Source organism: Pelophylax lessonae, assembly GCF_965119305.1.
Source record: "Pelophylax lessonae genome assembly, chromosome: 2".
In the NCBI taxonomy this organism is placed as follows: domain Eukaryota; kingdom Metazoa; phylum Chordata; class Amphibia; order Anura; family Ranidae; genus Pelophylax; species Pelophylax lessonae.
Genome location: NC_138769.1, coordinates 641,183,360 through 641,207,638, shown reverse-complemented (window position 1 = coordinate 641,207,638; position 24,279 = coordinate 641,183,360). Strand labels below are relative to the sequence as shown.

General features: G+C 48.1%; 1 protein-coding gene across 1 annotated transcript in view; it reads right to left on the bottom strand.

Annotated features, from left to right (window-relative positions):
* Positions 1-3,140: 3,140 nt before the first annotated feature.
* Positions 3,141-24,279, bottom strand: part of PDS5B (PDS5 cohesin associated factor B) — a 354,701-nt gene continuing 333,562 nt past the window's right edge. Inside the window, exons 33-34 of the mRNA XM_082246014.1 lie at positions 6,153-6,294; positions 3,141-3,884 (exon numbers count right to left, since the gene is read on the bottom strand). Coding sequence (XP_082102140.1) covers positions 3,855-3,884; positions 6,153-6,294 — 172 coding nt within the window. The 3' untranslated portion in view covers positions 3,141-3,854. The remainder of the gene's footprint in view (positions 3,885-6,152; positions 6,295-24,279) is intronic.

The following is a 24,279-nucleotide window of genomic DNA, read 5'->3' as shown; positions in this document are numbered from 1 at the left end:
CGCAATCCCCTTCTGCCGTAACAAGGCCAACTCTGGGGCTAAAACCTTTGTGAACACCCAAGGAGCTGAGGAGAGACCAAAGGGCAACGCCACAAATTGATAATGCTCCTCGCCCATGGCAAAACGAAGAAAACATTGATGCCCTACATATATTGGAATATGAAGGTAAGCATCCTTGAGATCGAAGGAAGCCAGCAGATCTCCTTGATGAAGTACTACTGTGCAGATGGACTCCATCCGAAATTTCTGAACCCGCACAAAGTGGTTCAGAAACTTGAGATCCAAGATCGGACGAACCTTGCCTTCCTTCCTGGGAGCTGTAAACAGATTGGAATAAAAACCTTGGAAACGTTCCCACTCTGGAACCGCTCAGCTCGTTTGTCCACACGTCGTTAAAGGACGGAGCATCCTCCACTGGCAAAAGTGTGGACTTATTTAGCCTGAAAACCTGAGAATCTAACCGACGGTGGAACCGTTAGTTTCTTCAGAAGAAACTTCTAAAAAGGGATATCTCCTAGCAAAACGCTTAGGTTTACCAACTATGCGTTTCGGAGAACCCCCCTGACTAGTTACAATCTCGTCAAAATGGGCAGGAAAGGGAAACATCTTGGTCACCTTGAAGATTTGCGGGTGCCAAACTGCACCGGCGTCGCCAACTCCGCAGCAGTCCTCCAACTACTCATCCTCACTATTAGAGCACTCAGCGTGCGTGGACGCAGACCCAGTGGGCTGACTCTCGTCCATGGCGGCCAAATCAAGCTCAAATTCTGAGGAAGCAGAAGATACAGGTGAAGGCGGGGGTGCTTCTTGCCAGGCCTCCTTTGCAGGGCCATATCTATACTTTGGCTACTTGCGACTGCAGGGCCAGAGGGTCCCGCAGCTTCCAGCAGCGGATCGGGTGGTGAAATGCACTCCATAGGCTCCATGACCATAAAGGGTTAATCGGAACCGCGCTGCTCAGAAATGAAAAAAAAAAAAACCCCCCAAAAAACAAAAAAACGGGAGGCCCCGTGGGGCACCACAAGAATCAGTGCACCCGCAGTCCTGTATACAGCAGAGGAAGGATAGAACAACCCCCAGAGACTCCACCCCCGAGCTGGAGAGCGTCAAAACGGTCTGCCACACTACTGGAAAGAGGAAAAGGAAACGCTGACCTGACACTAGAGGCTCCCACAGCCTCAGTACTGCATCAAACTACAGGAAAATGGCGACCATTAAAATTAGGGAAACCAAAAACATGGCCGCTGGACTACACAAACATGGCCGCCGAAGCCGGGAATACAGAATCCACAGCAAAATGGTGGCGCCACGAGGCGCTGCATGGGACCCCGGACCCCAGGGAAGCAGAGAGACCCCAGGAGGCGACCCCTCCGCAGCACTCCATGTATGAACACCCCCACCAGGGGGCCGGTAGCAGCGTCACCCACTACTTCTCCGGCCCAGCACCATACAAACCCCCCCAGCCAAAAAACACCCATGCCCCCGAGGGGGCTACACAGGGGAAACCCCACTAAGGAAAAATGTGAAAGGTATTAGTGGGAGGAAGGACATAGGAGGGGCCTACCATCCCCAGGGAGAGCCCGCGACCACCCCAACAATTCAGTGGGAAAGGAAGGGGGACACTACTCACCATACCACGGTCACTAGGCGGGCGCTACTCCCAGCAGTCCACCGCACCATCTTGGAATGGGGGTGCTGTGGCCTGAGGTATGTTGCGACTCTGATCGTGACTGGTGTCGTGACCACTGCTATGCGAACTCGCGAGGCGTTTCACTCGCCGGCCAGCCCCCAAACAGTGGGGCTATGTCGCGGCAAAGCTATCGTGGAGCTAATAGTTGGGTCGCGCTCGCAGGCCAGACTGGGAAAGCCATAAGGATCTAGAATATCCAGTGCGTTGCCCAGTCCAGCTGTTAATTGTAGTTCACACAGCAACAAAAATAATAAAGAAAAAGTAAAAAATTCAATTTAAATAGGAAAAAACGCCAGGACCGCAGATTCCAAGCAGAGAGTCACGTCCTTACTCCTGACTAGGCAGAATAAAACTGGAGTCCTACAGCAAGAAGTGATGGTATACCCTCTGGGACTGCCCCAGGGGCGTAACCAAAAAGGTTTCTGCCTAGTCCTACTCCTAAAGAGAGACAGTATAAAGTCCAATGATCTGAAGACTTGAAGCAGTGTCCGTCAGTGAACGAAAGAGAAATATATAGTTTTGGCGTTGTATTCCTTTTAAGGGATATAATTTGGATGCAGGCAGCTACCTAAAACATTGGACATCACACCATAGTGTTGGATTCCTTTGATATTTTAACTGGAAAACATGTCCTAAATTATGTTTCTTTAGAACTTTATTGTCTTTGCGATCTCAACCTACTTACTGGACATGGAAGGAGTAGCATTACATTGTGTTCCTGACCTCCCTGCCCTCCTGTATGTGTGTATAGTGTTTTACTGATCCTAACAAGAAGAGAATAGAAGGCCACCAGCAGTTCAGAGAGTAGCATGCGCCAGTGGGTAAATAATCCACAATGAATTGTATAGTGTTTCAATCTCCCCTTCATCGTATCAGGTTATGATATTTACACAAACTCTGTTCAGACCACCACATCCCTTTGGATTTGAAGTGGCTTTGCTCTGGTGTCTTGCACCATGGGAAGAGTAGCTGGGTGACTGGCATGCTTGTTTTGAACGCTAGAAAGGAACATGAATCTGCTACTTTAAAACAGCTTTAGACTGAAAGCACTGTGCAGACCGCACTGCTCAGAAAGTTACCCTCCCCCTGCAAGGGCTGCAAACAGTTCAGAGGATTACAAAATTACACAAGGTTAAAGAAATAAAATTACACAATTAGGCATGTGTACCTGTATTTAAAATACCTTTAAATTAGCAATACTTTAATGGAAAGATTTGCCTAAAGCTCCACTTTAATTCATAATGCCTTAATGCTGAAACGTCAGCAGTTTTATTGTGAACGGACGAGCTGAAAAACCATTCTTTACACAAACGATGTCTGAATAGCTAGGAGGTTACTGATGCAGTCTGCATGTTACTACTCTTAGAATATCAACTTACAAGGAGGGATGGAAAAAAACATCAGAAAATTTACTGAAAAAGGTAAAATTACTGGAAACTGGAAAGGGAGATAAAATAGGTAGCGTCTTTAATACATTATTTTCATAGCGCAAACACTTTAGAAATTAGAATAGTTTTAAATTTATCTTTCTTACAATCTGCAATGCCACAAGACAGCCAGCCACTAAGGCCTGGCAACAATACTGGAGAACGGCAGCATTCTGACAGTCATGTTGTAATGTTCTATTGGTCACCAAGCTTGTTGGGAAGAGAAGAGGGAGCACATGGGATTCGAACAGCCAGGGGATGCACCATGAAAGGCCAAGAGCTGCCCAGAACAATAGAACACAGAAATAAAAAGGTCATAGAAACAACAAAACTATGACAACACAAAAACTTGACAGTGTGTAAAATGAGTTTGTTTTTCACAGTAAAATGTTAACAGAATTACAACACACAATGGCATATATTGCTTCACTTTGTCATCTTGGAAAATCTGATGGGCCACTGTAATGTCCGGTTTAAAGCTGCAAAACGAAAGTTATACAAGCATCTTAACACATAAAAAAATGAGCTATTTACATATTCGGGTCTACATGTCTGGCGCACGTTACAAACCACACAAATACCCACAGTTATTGATAAGAGTAGTGGCTGCATTTTCAGGGGTGCGAAATCAGTCTATTCCTGCTGTCAGTGCATGACCCCTTTCAGTACATATACAGCCTCAGTTCTGTCTCCATGTACAGCCTTCTTTTTTCACTCTACTGCAAGCTCTGCCTGCTTCATCGCTTTTTAGTTGCTCGACGTCGTACCTAAGAAAAAAACAGAAGGGTATGTTCACCTTGGAAAAATTACAACTATTTAAAGATTTTCAAGTGATCTACGAGCTCTTTTTACAAACTCTTGGAAGTGTATATGTTGCCCTGTTGCATGGGCCTTTTATGTTATGGTGTTTGGATCTATTTCTATGAAGCAATGTCACATCTCTTAAAAGAGGTTCACTGTAAAGTGCAAATATAACCAAAATCTGTGACCAGAAGAGGTGTCTTGATTGGAAGATTCTCCCTTTTAACCTACTCTGGCAGCAGCTGTAAGATTTTGGATTTCCCATCATATTCTGTTTTGGGGACAATGGTCACCAAGACAAATGGAGAAGGTGAATCTCCTAAATAGGGACACAGACACCAAAAAAGCATGCCAGGGCTTCTATGCCTTCCCCACTCTAGGCAAAAACAAAAAAAGAAATGCTATAAAATAAATCTCAAAATTGAACTGCAGAAAGTTTTTTTTTTTTTTTTACCCCATGCAGGATCAACTATTGTATTTCTGTCTTTGACTCTGAACTGGAGATTACCCCTCCCCTCTTTTCACCACGACAATGTTATATAGTTAGTATGGGAGGAGAAATTTCTTTAGCAGTTACAAAAAAAGCTCCTAAGCCAGCCATAGCTAAATTCCAGCCGCAGTTAGCTGTCCCCGTCGGAAAAACACAGTGATTACTGCTAGCAGCTATAACAGCCCCTAGCAATAATCACATGTAAAATCAGACAGCCTTGGTTGTACCCAAGTTGATTGATCGTTCAATTTAGGTACGTTCAGCCTGGTCATATACATGGTTTGAGTCTCAGCCGGTGCCTGTTGAACTGGCTGAGATTCGAACTGTCTATAGCTGGCTTAAGTAGGGAAGTGTTTACGTTGCCTGTGACCCCAATGGAAGTATTCTCTTGCTTTCTGTCACAGTGGCAATCTCCCAGACTGGAAACAGGTCACATAAAAAAAAAAAAAAAAAAGACAGTATTCAGGCCTGGTTCATGCTAGTGAAATTGTAGATGCAACTTGAGTTGCACAGAAGCGCAAATCTCAATGAAATCTAGCCTCTAGCCATCTAGACCCTACATCATCCAAAACTAAACATTCTGGCTGCAAATGCACTTTAACCACTCTACTACCGCTCACAGTAATACTACTGCGGCAGAGTGGCTCGTTCCCGTCCAGTCACGTAGTATTAACGTGACTGGACTCCTCCCCTTCTGGGCGGCGCTTGCGCGCCGCCGTAGGCTCGCTCCCGCTGTTTTCATTCACAGCGGGAGTCGGGCCAGGGGAGGAGCAGCGGCGATCGCCGCTGCTCTTACCCGATCGTCGGGGATCGAGTCTGGAGATCCGCCCGCTGTGTGTAAACACAGCGGGCGGATCTCCATAGTGACAGGGAGTGACAGATCGGACTGTTCAGCATAGCTGGACATCCGATCTGTCCATGAATCACACAGTCACCTCCCCCCCTACACGTCAGTAAGCACCAGGCATACATTAACCCCTCCCTCTCCAATAAAATTAACCCCTTCCCTGCCAGTGTCATTTTTACAGTAACAGTGCATATATATAGCACTGATTACTGCAGTAATGTCACTGGTACCCCCAAAAGTGTCAAAAATGTCAGTCAGGGGTCCGGTCTGTCCGCCGCAATGTCGCAGTCCCGCAAAAAAAATCGCAGATCGCCGCCATTACGCGTTAAAAAAAAAACACCAAAAATGACAGAAATCTTTCCCTTTGTTAGTAAACGCAATAACTTTTGCGCAAACCAATCAAAATACGCTTATTGCGATTTTTTTTACCAAACATATGTAGCATAAAACAAATTGGCCAAAAACTTTTAAAAAAATTGGTTTTTACATCTTTTTTGGGGGGAATTTCATATAAAAAAATGTGAAAAATATTGTTATTTTTTCAAAATAAACGCTCTTTTTTTGTTTATAGCGCAAAAAGTAAAAATCGCACAGGTGATCAAATACCACCAAAAGAAAGCTCTGTTTGTGGGAAAAAAAGGACGTAAATTTCGTTTGGGTACGGCGTCGCACGACCGCGCAATTGTCAGTTGAAGTCGCACAGCGCCGAATCGCAAAAAGTGGCCTGGACGGAAGACAGCAAAATCCTCCGGTTGTAAAGTGGTTAAATCTGCCATTGTTAACAACTAGCTTTATAGTGTGTCAATGCATCAAACATCAGAAAACGTGCAAAAACGCAATACACAGATATGAACTAGAAGAGAAAAAAGCACAAGTGTGCAATTTTCAAAAACTTACAGGTACAGGAGCCGCCACCTCCTCCTCCTCCTCTTCCTCTTCTCTTGACACGTTGTCACTAGGAGCTGGGCTGTTCTGTGATACATCCATGTCGTCATCGGATTCTGGCTCTTTAGTGGCTGCCTTCTTCGGCCGTCCTGGGCTATAAAATAAATAAATGTGCCATTTAGAAAGGACACATTCATAAAGTATTAGTTTTAAGCTTAAAACAGTTTGTATTTCACTTCATATTTTATAATAGCTTAGTCCAGCAGCTTAGGATTTAGATGTTGCTTGTATATCAGTTTATAAAACTAAGTGTGCCACACTGTTTTTTTTTTTTTAACATAAGGTAACCTGCTGGGATTTAATTTCAGGAACAAGAGGTTCTGTTCTGCAGGAAATAATAGCAATTTAATTGCTCAAAAAAAGAATTGAATTTTTGTAAGAACTTACCGTAAAATTTTTTCTCTGAGTCCTGACAGTCGCCGCTCGATGGTATTAGCCTTCACTAATGGGTAATGGTGCACTCTGCAGGAGCAGGCTAGGCAGATAATTATCAGGTTAATACAAAAAAAAAAATGTATACCTCGGCACGCCACTAGGGGGGCATCCCTCACCATTATCCTGAACCCAATCTGATATTACCTCAGTTTGTAGCAAGCAGTACCGGAAGGCAACAACCCCCAGATCCAAAAACCAGAAGGGCGGGGGTGGCGATTGTCAGAGGACTCAGAGAAAATTATTTTATGTTAAGTTCTTACAAAAATTCTATTTTCTCTTACGTCCTCTGACAGTCGCCGCCCGATGGTATTAGCCTTCACTAATGGGACGTCCAAAAGCAGTGCAGGTATGAGGGATGGGAAAGCAACGCAACCAATTAATAAAGTAACGCAAATAGCCAGGCCAGTAACAACCTGAGCCCACAGGAAAAAAACTGGAGCAAAACCCAGAAAGAACACCCCATCATAAGGAGGGACAGTAAAAATAACATGCCCTTAAACAACTGCAGCACTCAAAACCGAGTAGAATAGCCTTTACCGGGAATGGAGGAACCTGACCCGTGATGGAATAGGCCTGAACAATCGTCTGTCTGATCCACTTAGAAATGGTCGCCGTGGAGGCGGCCGATCCCTTCTGAGGTCCCTCAGGAAGAACTAATAGAAAAATCAGACTGCCGAATCGACTCTGTGGTGGACAGACAGACCTTGACCGCCTGGACCACAGCCAGAGAATGCAAGGCAAACTCCCCAGGATGCTTGGGTCGTGCACACAGAAAAGGTAACACGATATCCTCATTGAGGTGGAATGAAGAAAACCACCTTGGGAAGAAAAGACTGATTCCGTCACAGAACCACCTTATCTCTATGAAGTAACAGATAAGGAGAACGGCAGGACAAGGCCGCCAATTCAGACACTCTGCGAGCCAACGTGATAGCCACCAGAAAGGCAACTTTCTGTGACAACACAGACAGAGGAATCTCTCTGATGTTCTCGAAGGGAGGTTTTTGTAACACTGACAAAACCAAATTCAGATCCCAGGGAAGCCAGCGAGCTCTCCTCGGGGGAGCCAAATGCCACACACCTCGAATGAGGGTGCGGACCAAAGAATGCGACGCCAAAGGTCGTTGAAAAAAGGACGGCCGAGGCAGACAACTGACCCTTGACCATAGTCAGCGCCAAATGCTGAACCATGCCCTTCTGCAGGAAGGCCAAGACCTTCGCCACCAAGAAGGAATGATGGTGAAAACCATGCAGTTCGCACCAAGCGATATACGCTTTCCAGGTGCGGTGAGAAATCTTCCTTGAAGTGGCTTTGAAAGCCTGTAACAAGGTAGGGATGACCTCTATCCCTCAGGACCGGGCTTACAACAGCCATGCCGTTAAAGCCAGAGACTGTAAAGCAGGATGGAAGATCGGTCCGTGAGACAGAAGATCGTCTCGCAGCGAAAGCCGCCAGAGAGGTTCGACGACCATCTGAACGATGTCCGTGTACCAGGACCGTCGAGGCCAGTCCGGGGCCACCAGAATGACTGACATCCGTTCTGACGCCTGCGGAGGAACCTGGACAACATATTTGCGGAGGAACCTGGACAACAGTTGAATCGGAGGAAAGGCATACAGTAGCCGATAGCGGTGCCAAGGCACCACCAACGCGCTTGCCGGGTCTGCCAGAGGATCGCGAGTCCTGGCCACGAACCTTTCCACCTTTTTGTTGAGACGGGACGCAAACAGATCCACGTCCGGAGTCCCAACCGGGCGCACAGGAGGTGAAACACCTCCGGATGCAGGGACCATTCCCCTTGGTCCAAAGTCTGGCGACTCAGATAGTCTGCCTGCCAGTTGTCCACACCCGGAATGTGAACGGACGAGAGCGCTGAAACATGCGATTCGGCCCAGGACAGAATCTCGGACACTTCCTTGGCCACCCGGGCACTCCTCGTGCCCCCTTGGTGATTTACATAAGCCACAGCCGTGGCATTGTCCGTCTGCACCTGCACCGGACACCCCGGAAGCTGAGATGACCACAGGAACAGACAAAGCTTGATCGCTCTGAGCTCCAAGACGTTGATCGGTAGCGAAGTCTCCCCCGCCGACCACTTCCCCTGGGTGCAAAGCGTGCCCAGAACTCCTCCCCAGCCCGACAGGCTGGCATCCGTGGAGACAAACATCCATAACAGAAGTCGGAAGGGACTGACCCTGTGTCAAGGACTGCGGCCGGAGCCACCACAGAAGATCCAACCGCACCGGATGACTCAAGGAAATTCTCCTTTTCAAGGACTGAGGTGTCCTGTCCCACCTGTCCAGGATCTCCGCTTGCAGAGACCTGGTGTGAAATTGAGCAAACAGAACTGCTTCGATGGTCGAGACCATCAAGCCCAAAACCCGCATGCAACCGCAAAGAGGAGAGATCGTCGTTCGAGAGCTCTGATCTCCTCCTGCAGAGTCCCGAGTTTGTCCTCCGGAAGGAAGACCCGAGATTGAGCAGAGTCCAGGACCATCCCTAGGTACTGGAGACGAGTAGAGGGAGTCAGTGCTGACTTCTGAAAATTGACGGTCCCCCTGAACTCCTGAAGTGTCTGAACTGTCACGGCCAGATCTTTCGCCAAGGTCACACATGATTTGGACCTTAACAAGAAGGTCGTCCAGGTAACCGAGGACCACAAAGCCCCGTAAACACAGTAAAGCTAGAACCGAACCAACACACTGGTGAAAACCCTGGGAGCCAAAATGAGTCCGAAAGGCAACGCCACGAACTGGTAATGCTCCCCAGGCACCACGAAGCGGAGATATCTCAGATGACCCTCCAAAATAGGGATGTGGAGATACGCATCCTTCAAGTCGATGGATGCCAGGAAGTCCCCAGGCCTCAACGAGGCCACCACCGACTGGATGGATTCCATCCTGAACTTCTGTACCCGCACAAAGCGGTTCAGGGACTTCAAGTCCAGAATCGGACGCACCTTGCCCTTTTTCCAGGGCACCATGAACAGGTTGGAGTAAAAACCGCAAAACCTTACCCGGAAAGGAACGGGTACAATGACTCCTTCGGCAAGCAAATCGTGCACTGCCCCCATGAGATCTCTGAGACGATCGGGGGACAGCTGGAGAATGGACGGGAAGAACCTGTCTGCGGGGCGAGACCGAAACTTGATCTTGTGCCCTGAACGAATCAGTTTGTGAACCCACTTGTCCTGAATGCTGACAACCAGGGTTCCGGAAAGGAAAGCAGACGTCCCCCCCCCCCCCCACCGCGACATCGGGTGAGGGCTTCCCGTCAGGAAGAGGTGGACTGGGCTGCCGAACCAGACTGACCAGCTTTTGGCTTACCCGACCACGGCTTCTCATGGCCACTGGGAAGTTGGAAGGGTTTACCCTTCTCCTGCGTCCCAAAGGCACGAAAGCAATTATGTTGAGTCTTGAAGGAGGGCCCCCTCCTCGTGCGGAGGGACTCACCCTTGGCAACCTGGGGCAGTACTCTTACCTCCCGTGAGCCCCTTAATCAACTCATCTAGAGTTTCCCCAAAAATACGACCCCCCTCATAGGGGACCTCAGACACCGTCTTTTTGGACGCGTGGTCAACCGACCAGCTCTGTAGCCAGGTAATGCGGTGGATCGCAATCCCCACCGCCGACAACCGTGCTACCAACGGAGCCTCGTCCAAGGCCGAGTCGCACAGGAACATCGCAGTGTGGATCAGCTCATCCTGCTGCGAAGCCCCTTGCACCCTGTCGTGAGCGCCTGAGAGGCCATCACTGAGGCAAACATAGGTTTCAACAGGGAACCCGCCAACAGATAAATGTGGCGGGCAAGCGCTTCCCCATGCCTATCTGCCGGATCCCTGAATACCGGGGAATCCTCTACTGGCAGCAAGGTGGACTTATTCAGCCTAGACACAGTGTGATCCTCTGCTTAGTGACACTGTCCAAAGTTTGCCTACCGCCTCCAAAAATGGATAGCGGAGGGAAAACCGCTTAGGCACCACCAAGTGCTAAATGCGCCGCCACTGGCCATTCACAAGCTCGTGAAATTCCTCAGGGCAGGAAAAAAGCCCGACCCGACTACTGGGGTCTGCAGAACCTGAAACCGGACCGCTTACTTGACTGAGCTGGCTCATCATCAAGATTAAGAGTTTCTGTTATGAGGCCAATGAGAGCATCCATCGTAGAGTGTTCCCGCGCTACCGGGGAGGAAGATTTCTCCTCCTTCTCCCTCTCAGAAGCGGAGGACCGGGACCCCTCAGTGAGCCCCTTAATCAACTCATCTAGAGTTTCCCCAAAAATACGACCCCCCTCATAGGGGACCTCAGACACCGTCTTTTTGGACGCGTGGTCAACCGACCAGCTCTGTAGCCAGGTAATGCGGTGGATCGCAATCCCCACCGCCGACAACCGTGCTACCAACGGAGCCTCGTCCAAGGCCGAGTCGCACAGGAACATCGCAGTGTGGATCAGCTGATCCTGCTGCGAAGCCCCTTGCACCCTGTCGTGAGCGCCTGAGAGGCCATCACTGAGGCAAACATAGGTTTCAACAGGGAACCCGCCAACAGATAAATGTGGCGGGCAAGCGCTTCCCCATGCCTATCTGCCGGATCCCTGAATACCGGGGAATCCTCTACTGGCAGCAAGGTGGACTTATTCAGCCTAGACACAGTGTGATCCTCTGCTTAGGGACACCGTCCAAAGTTTGCCTACCGCCTCCAAAAATGGATAGCGGAGGGAAAACCGCTTTGGCACCACCAAGTGCTAAATGCGCCGCCACTGGCCATTCACAAGCTCGTGAAATTCCTCAGGGCAGGAAAAAAGCCTGACCCGACTACTGGGGTCTGCAGAACCTGAAACCGGACCGCTTACTTGACTGAGCTGGCTCATCATCAAGATTGAGAGTTTCTGTTATGAGGCCAATGAGAGCATCCATCGTAGAGTGTTCCCGCGCTACCGGGGAGGAAGATTTCTCCCTCTCAGAAGCAGAGGACCGGGACCCCTCAGGGGGACCATCATCCGTGGCAACCTATTCGGGCTCAGAGTCAGAGGACTGGGAGGGCACAGGCCGCTTTTGGAGGAGCGTGCCGACATCCACAGATTCACCTGGGACGCCAAAGTCGCAAGAGCAGCAGATATGGAGGCCATGGAAGAGGATTCAGGTGTACCCAAAGCCCCCACCAGGTCTTCGGGGGATTTATTATCCTGGGAGTAAATTTATGCCTTAAAATGAAAAAAGGACGATGGCCCTTTAAATCGGCAGTTCCCGTGGACCCCCCTCGCACTAACAGAAAGAGCCCCCTGTGAAAACACACTAGCCACAAGTAACAAACGTTTTGGTTGAAAAATGACCGAAGGATTAACAAAAATCCCCAGCCTGTCAGCACATTTTTACACAGGAGAAAGTGTGAAGAAGGAGAAAGTGACCTCACATTGCTAGAGGCCCAGCCCTTGAGCCCAGACAAAAGGTGCCTATTGAAAGTCAATGACAAAAGTCACTAGGCATGTTGCCCACATCCAAGATGGCGCCCGGCCGGGAGCATGTGAAGAATCCCAACATGGCTGCTGTCCTCACACAGAGCTTAGATTCTGCATACCATAAAACATGGCGGCCGCCCCAAACGGCGGCAAAATAAGTGTACGAACACATTCTGGCTATCATCAGGGACCTCAGGGAGACCCCCTACAGCACCCCCAGCGGGAGCAGGGAGAGCCCACAACCCGGCCATAAGGGGGATCCTACAGAGACCGTCAGCCCTGCTATCCCCTAAGAGTGGGCCCACAACCCTACAAACGTCCCCAGGGACAAGGGGGTATCAGTACGCACCAGTCTAGAAGCGGGCACCATTCAGATACGGGAAACCTCCCACCCTCAGTGGGGGTGCCGTCAGCCAAGGAGGGATGCTGGCAACACTCGGGCGATCCGGGTCGAGACACCCTCAATGAAGATGCAGCTCCGCAAGCTCGTCCCCATTCGGAGGGGCACTGTCGTTGCGTGGCCTGGGTGTACCAGTAACCTGCGACGCTCGTTGGCAGACTAGGACTCCATAAGAATCTATATTACCCAGTCTGAGGCCCAGCGCTGCAGTCACTTGTAGTCCTCCAGGAAAGGAATCCCTGACTAACTAGTGATAGTGAGGTAAATAAACTATTGTGCAAAGAAAAACACATACATTTCGAAAAAAACAAAGAAAACCGAGACCCTAGGTCTCAGCAGGGAAGATCTAGCTCTACTACTAAAGCTAGGCAGCATAAAACTGAGGTAATATCAGATTGGGTTCAGGATAATGGCTGAGGGATGGCCCCCTAGTGGCGTGCTGAGGTATAAAAGTTTTTTGTATTAACCCGATAATCAATTATCTGCCTAGCCTGCTCCTGCAGAGTGCGACATTACCCATTAGTGAAGGCGAATACCATCGGGCGGCGACTGTCAGAGGACGTAAGAGAAATTTTGTTTAGTTCATTGCAGCCTCCATTTAATTTACTGTTCACATACTGCATGGCTGGCAGACCAGTAGCTGCCACAAACTTGGTTAGCCATATGCCCATGTACAGTATAGTATGCACGCAATACTTGGTCGGGGCTCCTTTTGCATGAAATACTGCATCAATGCAGCGTGGCATGGAGGCAATCTGCTGAGGCACTGCTGAGATGTTATGGAAGCCCAGGTTGATTTGATAGCAGTCCTTAGCTCGTCTGCATTGTTGGGTCTGGTGTGTCCCATCTTCCTCATAATAATACCCCGCAGATTCTCAATGGAGTTTAGGTCAAGCAAGTTTGCTGGCCAATCAAACACAGGAATACCATGATCTTTAAACCAGATATTGGTAATTTTGGCAGTGTGGGCAGGTGCCAACACCTGCTGGAAAATGAAATCAGCATCTCCATAAAGCTGGTCAGCAGAGGGAAGCATGAAGTGCTCTGAAATTTCCTGGTAGAGTATGGTGCTGACTTTGTACTAGATAAAACACAGTGGACCAACACCAGCAGATGACATGGCTCCCTAAATCATCAGGGACTGTGGATAATTTTTCATTTCATTTGGAAATCAAGGTCCCAGAGACCGGAGGAAGAGTGGAGAGGCACAGGATCCAAGTTGCATGAGGTAGAGTGTGAAGTTTCTACAGTCAGTGATGATTTCGGGAGCCATGTCATCTGCTGGTGTTGGTCCACTGTGTTTTATCAAGTCCAAAGTCAGCGCAGCCCTCTACCAGTTTAATGGAGATGCCGATTTAATTTTCCAGTAGGACTTGGCACCTGCCCACAGTGCCGAAAGTACCAATACCTGGTTTAATGATAAGGTATCACTGAGCTTGATTGGCCAGCAAACTCGCTTGACCTAATACCCCATAGAGAATCTGTGTGTTATTGTCAACAGGAAGATAATGCAGACGACCTGAAGGCTGCAATCAAAGCAACCTGGACTTCCATAACACCTCAGCAGTGCCACAGGCTGATGGCCGCCATGCCGCATTGATGCAGTAATTCATGCAAAAGGATCCCTGACCAAGTATTGAGAGCATGCTATACTATATATGGGCATACTTTTCAGTAAGCCAACATTTCAGCATTAAAAACTTTTTTTTTTTTTTAAATTAGTCGTATGTAATATTTAAATTGTCTGAGATCTTCAGCTTCTTAATGCCGCTAAACAAATCATAGCCAAAGCTTGGAAGACTACCACTTTGAATCTTGTAGAAGTTAAACATAGGATGAATAATGCATGAATACATGCAAAAATGGAAGCCATGGATTGCGATAAATTTAGTACTTTTATAAGCATTTGGGACCCTTGGATTAAACATGGTTGGATTAAACGGGTTTTGAGGAACAGGTTCTGAATGCTTGGTAGTTAAGTCTTATATTTTATTTACTTTGTATTAACTTTTGTGGTACAAGTTCAATTCTCGATGCCCTCTCCTTTACCCACTTTACCCTACCCACACCCTGCTGACTTCTTCCTTTTCCCCTACAGCCATGTTCTGAATACCTTCTCAAAATCTTAATATCTCAGAATATCATATTAATAATTCTACATTTTTCTTTTGTTCCTTCATTTTGTGCAAACTTCACTATACAGTATAACATTTATAATACTTGTGTAACAATAACAGTATTTCTACTTCTGTTTTTGTTTTGTAACTTGCTTTATGGCTGTTTTATAAAACTCAATAAAAGTATTGAACGAGAAATTGTCTGAGATACTGAATTTGGAGTTTTTACTAGCTGTAAGCCATAATCATAACAATTAAAAGAAAGGAATGCTTGAATTATATTGTTCTGTGTGTAGCACACCTGTATAATATATATATATATATATATATATATATATATACATATACATACATACAAGGGTCATGTTTGGAATTGATTAACTGAAATAAACTTTTTGATGATATTCTAATTTTATGAGATGCACCTCTACTTTAGAAACTTCCAAAACCCCCTAATACCTTCTCAGGAAAGATCATTTCAGAAAAGGGCAAGCATTCAAACACCATCGTGCCTCAGTAGCTGGGCTCTGCAAATCACCTAACAGCTCTTCTCAAGAAAGTGGAAAGGGCTAAAAGCATGCATGTGCTATGCATTTTGCGAAGCACAGGAAAGGATTAGTGTGGGATCTTTTTATGTTGTGTGCAGATGTTTCAATCTTTTTTTTTTAAAGAAAATTAGTAAAGTGCTCTAATGCAGGTATTTGCCCCTTGTAGGACAATTTCCCCTTACTTTATGTTCTGGTAAACACTTAAAGCAGAAGTCCAGCTTAACTTCCTCGCATCCGCGCTACAGCCTATATACAGCTGCAGCGCGGACTCGAATTTTCGGGAGGCCGTTTTTAAACAGCCTCCCAGAAGCAGGCTCCCCGCGCGCTCCCGCGAGCGCGCATCGGGGAGAATCTGTGTCGGCCGTGTCCCTTGGACACAGCCGATCACAGATCGTGGTGAATGGCCAATCACAGCGGCCATTCACCACGTGATCGGACCATCCAATGAGAGATGATCTCATATGTAAACATATGAGATCATCTCTCATCGCCGGCGCTCCTTCCTCACACGGAGCCTGCAGTGTGAGGAAGGAGGGGTAGCCGTCAGCCGCCGGGGACACAGAGACATGTAATCAGGGCACTGATCACCAGTGCCCTGATTACTAAAAGGTAAAAAAACATACAAATTGCCCCCAACAGTGCCCCCCATCAATGCCCACAATCAGTGCCCATAGTGCTGCCAGTCAGTGCCCATCAGTGCCTGCTCATCTAGGCACTGATGAGCACTGACTGGCAGCACTATGGTAACTGAGTGTGGGCACTGATGGTGCTGCCCGTCAGTGCTCATCAGTGCCGCCCCTCAGTGCCCATCAGTGCCGCCCGTCAGTGTCCATCAGTGCCGCCCGTCAGTGTCCATCAGTGCCGCCCGTCAGTGTCCATCAGTGCCGCCCGTCAGTGTCCATCAGTGCCGCCCGTCAGTGTCCATCAGTGCCGCCCGTCAGTGTCCATCAGTGCCGCCCGTCAGTGTCCATCAGTGCCGCCCGTCAGTGTCCATCAGTGCCGCCCGTCAGTGTCCATCAGTGCCGCCCGTCAAGTGTCCATCAGTGCCGCCCGTCAGTGTCCATCAGTGCCGCCCGTCAGTGTCCATCAGTGCCGCCCGTCAGTGCCGCCTCTCAGTGCCACCTCTCAGTGCCCAGCAGTGCCGCCTCTCAGTGCCACCTCTCAGTGCCCAGCAGTGCCACCTCTCAGTGCCCAGCAGTGCCACCTCTCAGTGCTGCCTATCAGTGCGGCATATTAGTACCTCCTCATCAGTGCCCATAAGTGCCACCTCATCAGTGCCCATCAGTGCAGCCTATCAGTGCCCATCAGTGCAGCCTATCAGTGCCCATCAGTGCCGCCTCATCAGCGCACATCAGTGAAGGAGAAAAATTTATTTTCAAAATTTACTCGCAGAAAATAAGAAAAACTTTTTTTTTTTTCAAAATTTTCTGTCTTTATTCTTTTTTTTTGTAAAAAATAAAAAACCCAGAGATGATTAAATACCACCAAAAGAAAGCTCTATTTGTGTGAAAAAAATTATAAAAATTTCATATGGGTACAGTGTAGCATGACCGCGCAATTGTCAGTCAAAGTGTGACAGCGCTGAAAGCTGAAAATTGGCCTGGATGGGAAGGGTGTTTAAGTGCACAGTAGGCAAGTGGTTAATACCTTAAATTCTCCTCTGCAATCATTAATGTGAGCGGAGTTCAGCCTTATGTGTCAAATTGAAAAAAATCCCAGTTTTTCTACTTGAATTTTGAATTTTCAGTGCTGTCACAACTCAGTTCCTTCCTGCTGAGTCCAAGAGCAGCAAGTGGGTGTGGTTAGTGAAAGCTAGTGACATCACTTCCAGGGAGGGGCACTGTTCCGTGTAGCCATGTGGCGTATACAGGATGGGGGAAGCTGATCATAGGTTCCCGCCCAGTGTTCTCTCATCAGTAAGGATGCATTGTACATGCTAATTCATGAGAAAATGAAGAAATAATTCACACAGGACACGGGGGAGGGGCACATATACAGTATAGCTGTGCTGAGCTTTGAATGAAGATTACCAAAGGAGAAGTGTGCTGAATACAAGGGGGGGAGACTGTTAGTGTAGCTGGAAGTGCTTGGGGGTCTCCGCTCAGTGTCTACAATGATCATAGTACAGGCAACCACACAGTCTATGTTTCCACTAGTGCGACTAATCAATGACGCCCATTCCCATCTATGCGACTTTAAAAAGGTAACTGCACTACTTTGATGCACCTTTTGATGCGACTTTGATCTAAAGGGTAAAGTTGGAACAAATTTGAATCAGAGTCGCACTCTAAATCGCAATAGTGGAGATGTAGACTAAAGCTGTTTCCACTAGTGTGACTTGTTCCCATCTATACGACTTTGAAAATCAGTGACTTTGAAAAGGTGCATGCACTACTTTGATGCAACTTTTGATGTGACTTTGATGCAGAGTATAAAGTTGGATCAAATTTGCATTAAAATCGCGAAAGTGGAAACTTAGATTAAGGCCCCTTTCACACTTGTGCAACTTGTCCTGCAATTTGGGACTGCAAAATCGCAGGATAAGTCACACTCCATGATTTCCAATGAGTACCGTTCATATCTGTGGGACTTCAAAGTTGCAACGACTTCAAAGTAATCCCTGCACTACTTTGGTCTGACTGATGCGTTTTGAGGTCCAAAGACATAGGAATTGCTTCAAGTCAAATCAAAATAGCGGCAAAATCGCTCGACATTTAGGCCGTACAAGTGTGAAATGGGCCTTAAGGTCAGTATCCACTAGTCCAACTAATTAATGACACCCGTTCCCATCTATGCGACTTTGAAACGGTACCTGCACTACTTTGATGCAACTTCGATCCATAGAGTGTAAAGTTGGATCACAGTTGCACTCCAAAGTCACACTCTAGCCTAGTGGCTATGTTTACATTAGTGCGACTATTAACCACTTAAGCCCCAGCCCTATTTCGGACACTTTTTGTTTACAAGTTAAAACCAGTATTTTTTCATAGAAAACTACTTAGAACCCCCAAACATTATATATATTTTTTTAGCAAAGACTAAATTTGCGCAGCGGTCTTTAAAACGCCATTTTTTTGGAAAAAATTTGAAAAATCACATTTCACTGCATTTAAAAAATACTAAACAGTAAAGTTAGCCCATTTTTTTTGTATATTGTGAAAGATGATGTCACGCCGAGTAAATAGACACCCAACATGTTACGGTTTAAAATTGCGCCCCCCCCCCCCCCCCGGTGGGATGACGACAAACTACGGTCAATAGAGATCTCAATCTGCGACGCTTTAAATTTATTTAACAGTTACCAGTTTAGAGTTAGAGTGTAGCTCTTTTTTTTAAATGATTGCCCACGCTCTGACGATCGTGGCGATACCTCACATGTGGGGTTTGAACATCGATTTCATTCACGGCTCGACTTGCGTATAGATTTTTTTTTTCCTATTTATTTTTTCTTTTTTTTAAACTTTATTACAGGTTTTTTTTAAAAAAAAAATCTGATCACTTTTATTGCTGTCACAAGCAATGTAAACATCCCTTGTGACACCAATAGGTAGTGACAGGTACACTTTATGAAGGGGTCGAGGGTCTAAAAGACCCTAGACCCCTCCACTACACTTCCCTGTATGCAAAACGCCGAAAACTGCATTTTTGCATACAGCCGTTTTTCAAAACTGCCGCCTTTTGCAGCACAGTAACCCGGAAGTAACGTCATGGACGCCGCCTCCGGGTTACGTCATCAGAGACCCGATCAATGCCATTTCCGGCATTCATCGGGACTCCATCCAGCCGGCGGACGTGCCGGCTGGGTGCTCGGGGCTCCCGGTGGGAAGGGAGCCCCAAGCAAAGCCACGGAAGGCGGCGGGAGGGGGACGTCCCCTCCCGCCCCCCCCCCCCCCCGGGTAACGATCGAGCGGCTCCCGAGCCGCATCGGTCGTTACCGACGGAAAGCCGACCATCGGCTTCAAACCACGGTAACTAACTAGAGGCCTCATCCCGGTATAACCCCGCAAAGTGTACCGACGTACCGGTACGTTAGAATGCGGTAAGTGGTTAAAGCGGAGTTCCAGCCATTCACTCACCTGTCCAACGGTCCAGCGATGCAGCCGCCCGAAGCCTCGATCCTCTCCCTCGGCGCCGGCATCACTGCTGTGGGCACCCGGCTGTGACAGTTTGCGGCTTCACAGCCGGGTACCCACTGCGCATGCGCGAGTCGCGCTGCGCGTCTCGATTGGCCGGCAAGCTTCTGGGACCTCTGACGTGTCCCAGAAGATTGCAGGGAGGGGGGGAGAGGAGAACTTCCGTTCAGGGCGCCGCGGCGCTCCGAGCGGAAGTGGGAGCAGGTACCTGTCAAAACTAGGTACCCGCTCCCCCCCAAAAAAAATGACATGCCAAATGTGGCATGTCAGGGGGTCAGGACTCCCTGAAGCGGAAGTTCCAATTTTGGGTGGAACTCCGCTTTAAGTTGTGCGACTTTTGGAGTGCAGCTTTGAGCCAACTTTACACTATCTGGATCAAAGTTGTATCAAGGTAGTGCAGGCACCTTTTCAAAGTCACTGATTTTTAAAGTGGCATAGTTGGGAACGGGTGCCATTAAAATAAATACGCTGTGACTTGTCATGCAACTTTGTGTGTCCAACGTTGCATGACAAGTCGTACTAGTGGAAACGGAGTCTAAAACTCAATATTCACATATAATACGCAATAGAAATGGATCTGTATCCTTCTAAACTTTCACAAATGTTCCTTTGTACCTTATTTCTTTCATATATTGTGCCGGTCAGAATTTTATTATTATTATATTGTGCCAGTGACTCCCCCCCCCCCCACCCCCTCTCTCTCTCAGGAGAAGCTGCTGGTCTAAACATGGTTATGAAGACAGGAGGAGATCATGGTGAAGGATAGGTGGGATGGGGGTGAGGCTGGGCAGGTCTAGACATGCGGGTTGAAGAAAGACCTAACACCTTATCAGGAAGTGAGATACAGCTTATCAAATTCAGATGACAGGAAATAGAGTTGTTGGTGAAGAACAGGAAGAAGCTGTTTGTCCAGCTTAGATAAGACATTCTAAGCTACACAAGCAGCTAGGCAGAAAATAAATAATATCAAAGATAAAGATATTTAACATACATACTATTAGTAAAAAATTTAATTTTTGACTGGAGTTTCCCTTTAATACCAGTTCAGAATTTGCATGAAATTTACCCAGCAAACACACAGTAACAAATACCTGACCTAAGGTTCACAGATTTCCTCAGTCTAGCCACAAAAAGAAGATACCCTTTGCCTCAAGCTGGAGAATCATTAAAAAAAAAAAAAAAAAAAAAATCAGATTTTTGTAAGATCTTACCGTAAAATCTTTTTCTCTGATGTCCGCGAACAGACACAGCCTCATCTCCATGAGCTGAGTGGCTTTATGCTCCTCCCATCAGGAGTGGTCTAAGCAGTAAAATTTGAATACACACACCCATGGGGCTGTCCCTCCAGGCATAAACCCCCACTGCACAATCCAGCACATCAGTTTAGTTTAAAAGCAGTGAAGACTAAAGAACCAACCCCAAACAGAGAGGCGGGTGCTGCGTCTGTCGACAGACATCAGAGAAAAAGATCTTACAAAAATCGTATTTTCTCTATCGTCCGTCGACAGACGCAGCCTCATCTCCCTGAGCCGAGTGGAATGTCCCAAAGCAGTGTAGGTATGAGGGGTGGGAAAAATGCAACTAGATAGTAATATCAACTCCAAAAGGCTAAACTTAGCCAACCGGGCAAAATGGAGCTCAACCAAACAGGAGCTCACCCAGAAAAAAGACCCCGAAGAGAAGTACAAACATTCTCTTACAAAACAGCAGTCTGCAAAACCTCGCGGCCAAAAGAGACATCCGAAGATGCCAAGAAATCCACCTTTTAAAATTTGGTAAAGGTGTGCACAGACGACCAAGTAGCTGCCTTACAAACTTGTACAACAGAGGCCTGATGGCGAAAAGCCCAAGAGCCACTCAGCGCTCTAGAAGAATGCGCCTTCACAGGAAAAGGAGGAACCTGACCCTTGATTGACTAAGCCTGAACAACCGCTTGCCTGATCCATCTCTAAATGGTCCCAGCGGACGCAGCCAAACCATTGCGAGGACCATCCGGAAGGATAAAGAGAGTTCCTGAAGGACTCCGTAACCGTCAGATAAACTCTTATCGCCCGAACCACATCCAGAGAGTGCAAGGCAACTTCTTTGTGATGTTTACTCTTTGGACATAAGGAAGGCAACACAATGTCTTCATTCAGGTGAACATCTGACACCACCTTAGGAAGAAAAGGCGGATTAGGTTGGAGGACCACTTTATCCCGGTGGACCACCAAAATAAGGCGAACGACAGAACGCCGCCAACTCAGACTCTGCGAGCAGAAGTGATAGCCACTAGGAAGGCAACTTTCTGCGACAAAGAAAGCAGAAAAATCTCCCTAATATCAAAAGGAGGCTTTTGAAGAACAGACAAAACCAGATTAAGATCACACAGAGGCAACGGGGATTTCCTCGGAGGGGCTAGATGAAATACCCCCTGAATGAAGGTGTGAATCAAACTATGAGTAGCCATACGGACGTTGGAAGTAAATAGCCAGGGCAGACACCTGGCCCTTGATAGTCCCCAATGCCAAGTGCTGCTCAACCCCTTTTTGCAAAAAGGTCAGAACCCTATCGAAAAAGAGCGAGGGTGAGCTGCAGCGATTCACACCATGAAATGTACGATTTCCGCGTACGATGATCGATCTTCCTAGAGGTCGATTTCCTGGCCTTCAAAGGGGTAGGATTCACCGAATCAGAGAGACCTCTATCCCTCAACACCTTGCTTTCAACAGCCAAGCCGTAAAGCAGGATGGAAGATCAGTCCTTGAGATAGAGGATCTTCCCGCAGAGGAAGACGCCATGGAGGATCCACGACCATTTTTACCAGTTCTTTGTATCAAGACCCCTGAGGCCAGCCTGACGCCACCAGAATGACCGGATTGCCTTCCATCGCCACCCGACGAAGAAACATCGGCAGGAGAACGAGCGGAGGGAAGGCATATAATAGGCGATACCAACCCCAAGGAGCCATCTGTGGTGTCGGCTAGAGGATCCCGAGACCTGGCCACAAACCTCTGAACTTTCCTGTTGAGGCGAGATGTGAACAGATCCATCTCCAGAGTCCCCCACCGGGCACACAGGAGATGAAACACCTCCAGATGCAGGGACCACTCCCCCTGATCCAACACCTGACGACTCAGGTACTCGGTAATCCGCTTGCAAATTCCCCACACCCAGGATGTGGACAGCGGAAAGAGCAGGAACATTGTGTTCCGCCCATACCAGAATCTCGGCCACCTCCTTGACCGGCAGGGCACTCTTGGTGCCCCCTTGATGATTAATGTAAGCCACGGCTGTGGCATTGCCCGACTGGACCCAAACTAGAGAGCCGTGTAGCCGACTCGTCCAGTGAAGCAGGCAGAGCTTGATCGCTCTCAGCGCCAGGGTATTGATCGGCAAGGAAGACTCTTCTGTCGTATAAGTTCCCTGGGCACAGAGATTCCCCAGCACTCCACCCCAGCCTGACAGGCTGGCGTCCGTGGTGACCACCGTCCAAAACACATGTAGGAAGGGCTTTCCTTGGCATAGGACAGGCAATTGGAGCCACCAAGAGAGCAGACTTCGTGAGATGGCTCAACCAAATCTTCTGGTCCAGTGACCGAGGATCTCTGTTCCATTTTGACAGAATCTCTTTCTGCAGCTGGCTGTCTCGTGTGAGACTGAGCAAACAGGACCGCTTTGAAGGTCGAGACCATCAGACCCAGGGTCCTCATGCAGGAGGACTGATCGGCCTCCATCAGCAACCTGACCGCCCCTTGCAACTTCTGAAGCTTGTCCAAGGGAAGGAAGACACTCGCCAGAGCAGAGTCGAGGACCAGCCTCAGATAGGTGAGCCGCACAGACGGAGTAATGGTGATGGAGACGTTGTCCAACAGATCCGAATGGGAAACTGCTCGCTACAGGAGATCGTCCAGATACCCCACAATGGAAATACCTTGTCAACGCAACAAGGCCAGCACAGGGGCTAGGACCTTGGTAAAAACTCTGGGAGCTGAGGCGAGACCAAAGGGTAACGCCACAAAATGAAAGTGCTCCTCTGCCACCACAAAGCGGAGGAATCGCTGGAGTCCCTCGAATATGGGATGTGGAGATACGCATCTTTGAGATCGATGAAAGCCATTAAATCCGCTGGATTCAAAGACGCCACCACCAACCGAATGGACTTCATTCGAAACTTCTGCACCCGCACAAAGTGGTTGAGAGCCTTGAGGTCCGGGACTGGACCTGCCCTCCTTTCTGGGCACAGCGAACAGGTTTGAATAGAAACCTCAAGCGCATTCCTGTTGGGGAACCGGCAAAATCACCCCTTGAGCCAGGAGATCTCACACAGCCTCAAGCAGATCCTTCAAACGCTCCGGAGACAGGTGAAGATTTGACTTAAAGAACCTGTCCCCTGGCCGGGACCGGAATTCGATCTTGTACCCAGAAAAAAAAACAGTTTGCGAACCCAATCAACCCCCCCCCCCACCCCTGAGCCAGGTAGGGGTGCCCCTTCATGCTGAAGAGGACTTGTCTGCCGCACCATACTGACCGGCCTTGGTCTTGCCCCAGGGCTTTTTAGCACCTCCATAAGTTCTTAACGGCTTACCTTTTTCTTGCGCCTTTGAGGCACGAAAAAACATTTGTAAGCAGAAAAGGAAGGACCCCGCTTAAGACGGGTGTCTTACCCTTGGAAGATTGAGCAAGAAGAGTACTCTTCCGCCAGTCAGCCCCTTGATCAACTTATCCAATAAGTCGCCAAATAACCTGTCTCCCAGAAAGGGGAAATCAGCTAAGGCCTTTTTAGAAGCTTGGTCCGCCGACCAGTTCTTCAACCAAACCATGCGTCTTAAAACAATGCCCATGGCCGAGATCCTGGCCACCAGGGGAGCCGCATCCATAGATGCATCACACAGGAACACCAGAGCCTGGATCACCTGGTCCAACAGTTCCAGCTGTACCGGAGGAACAGTCTCGGGGTCTAAAGACTCCCGCAACCCCCTAATCCATTCCATCACTGTCTGCGAGACT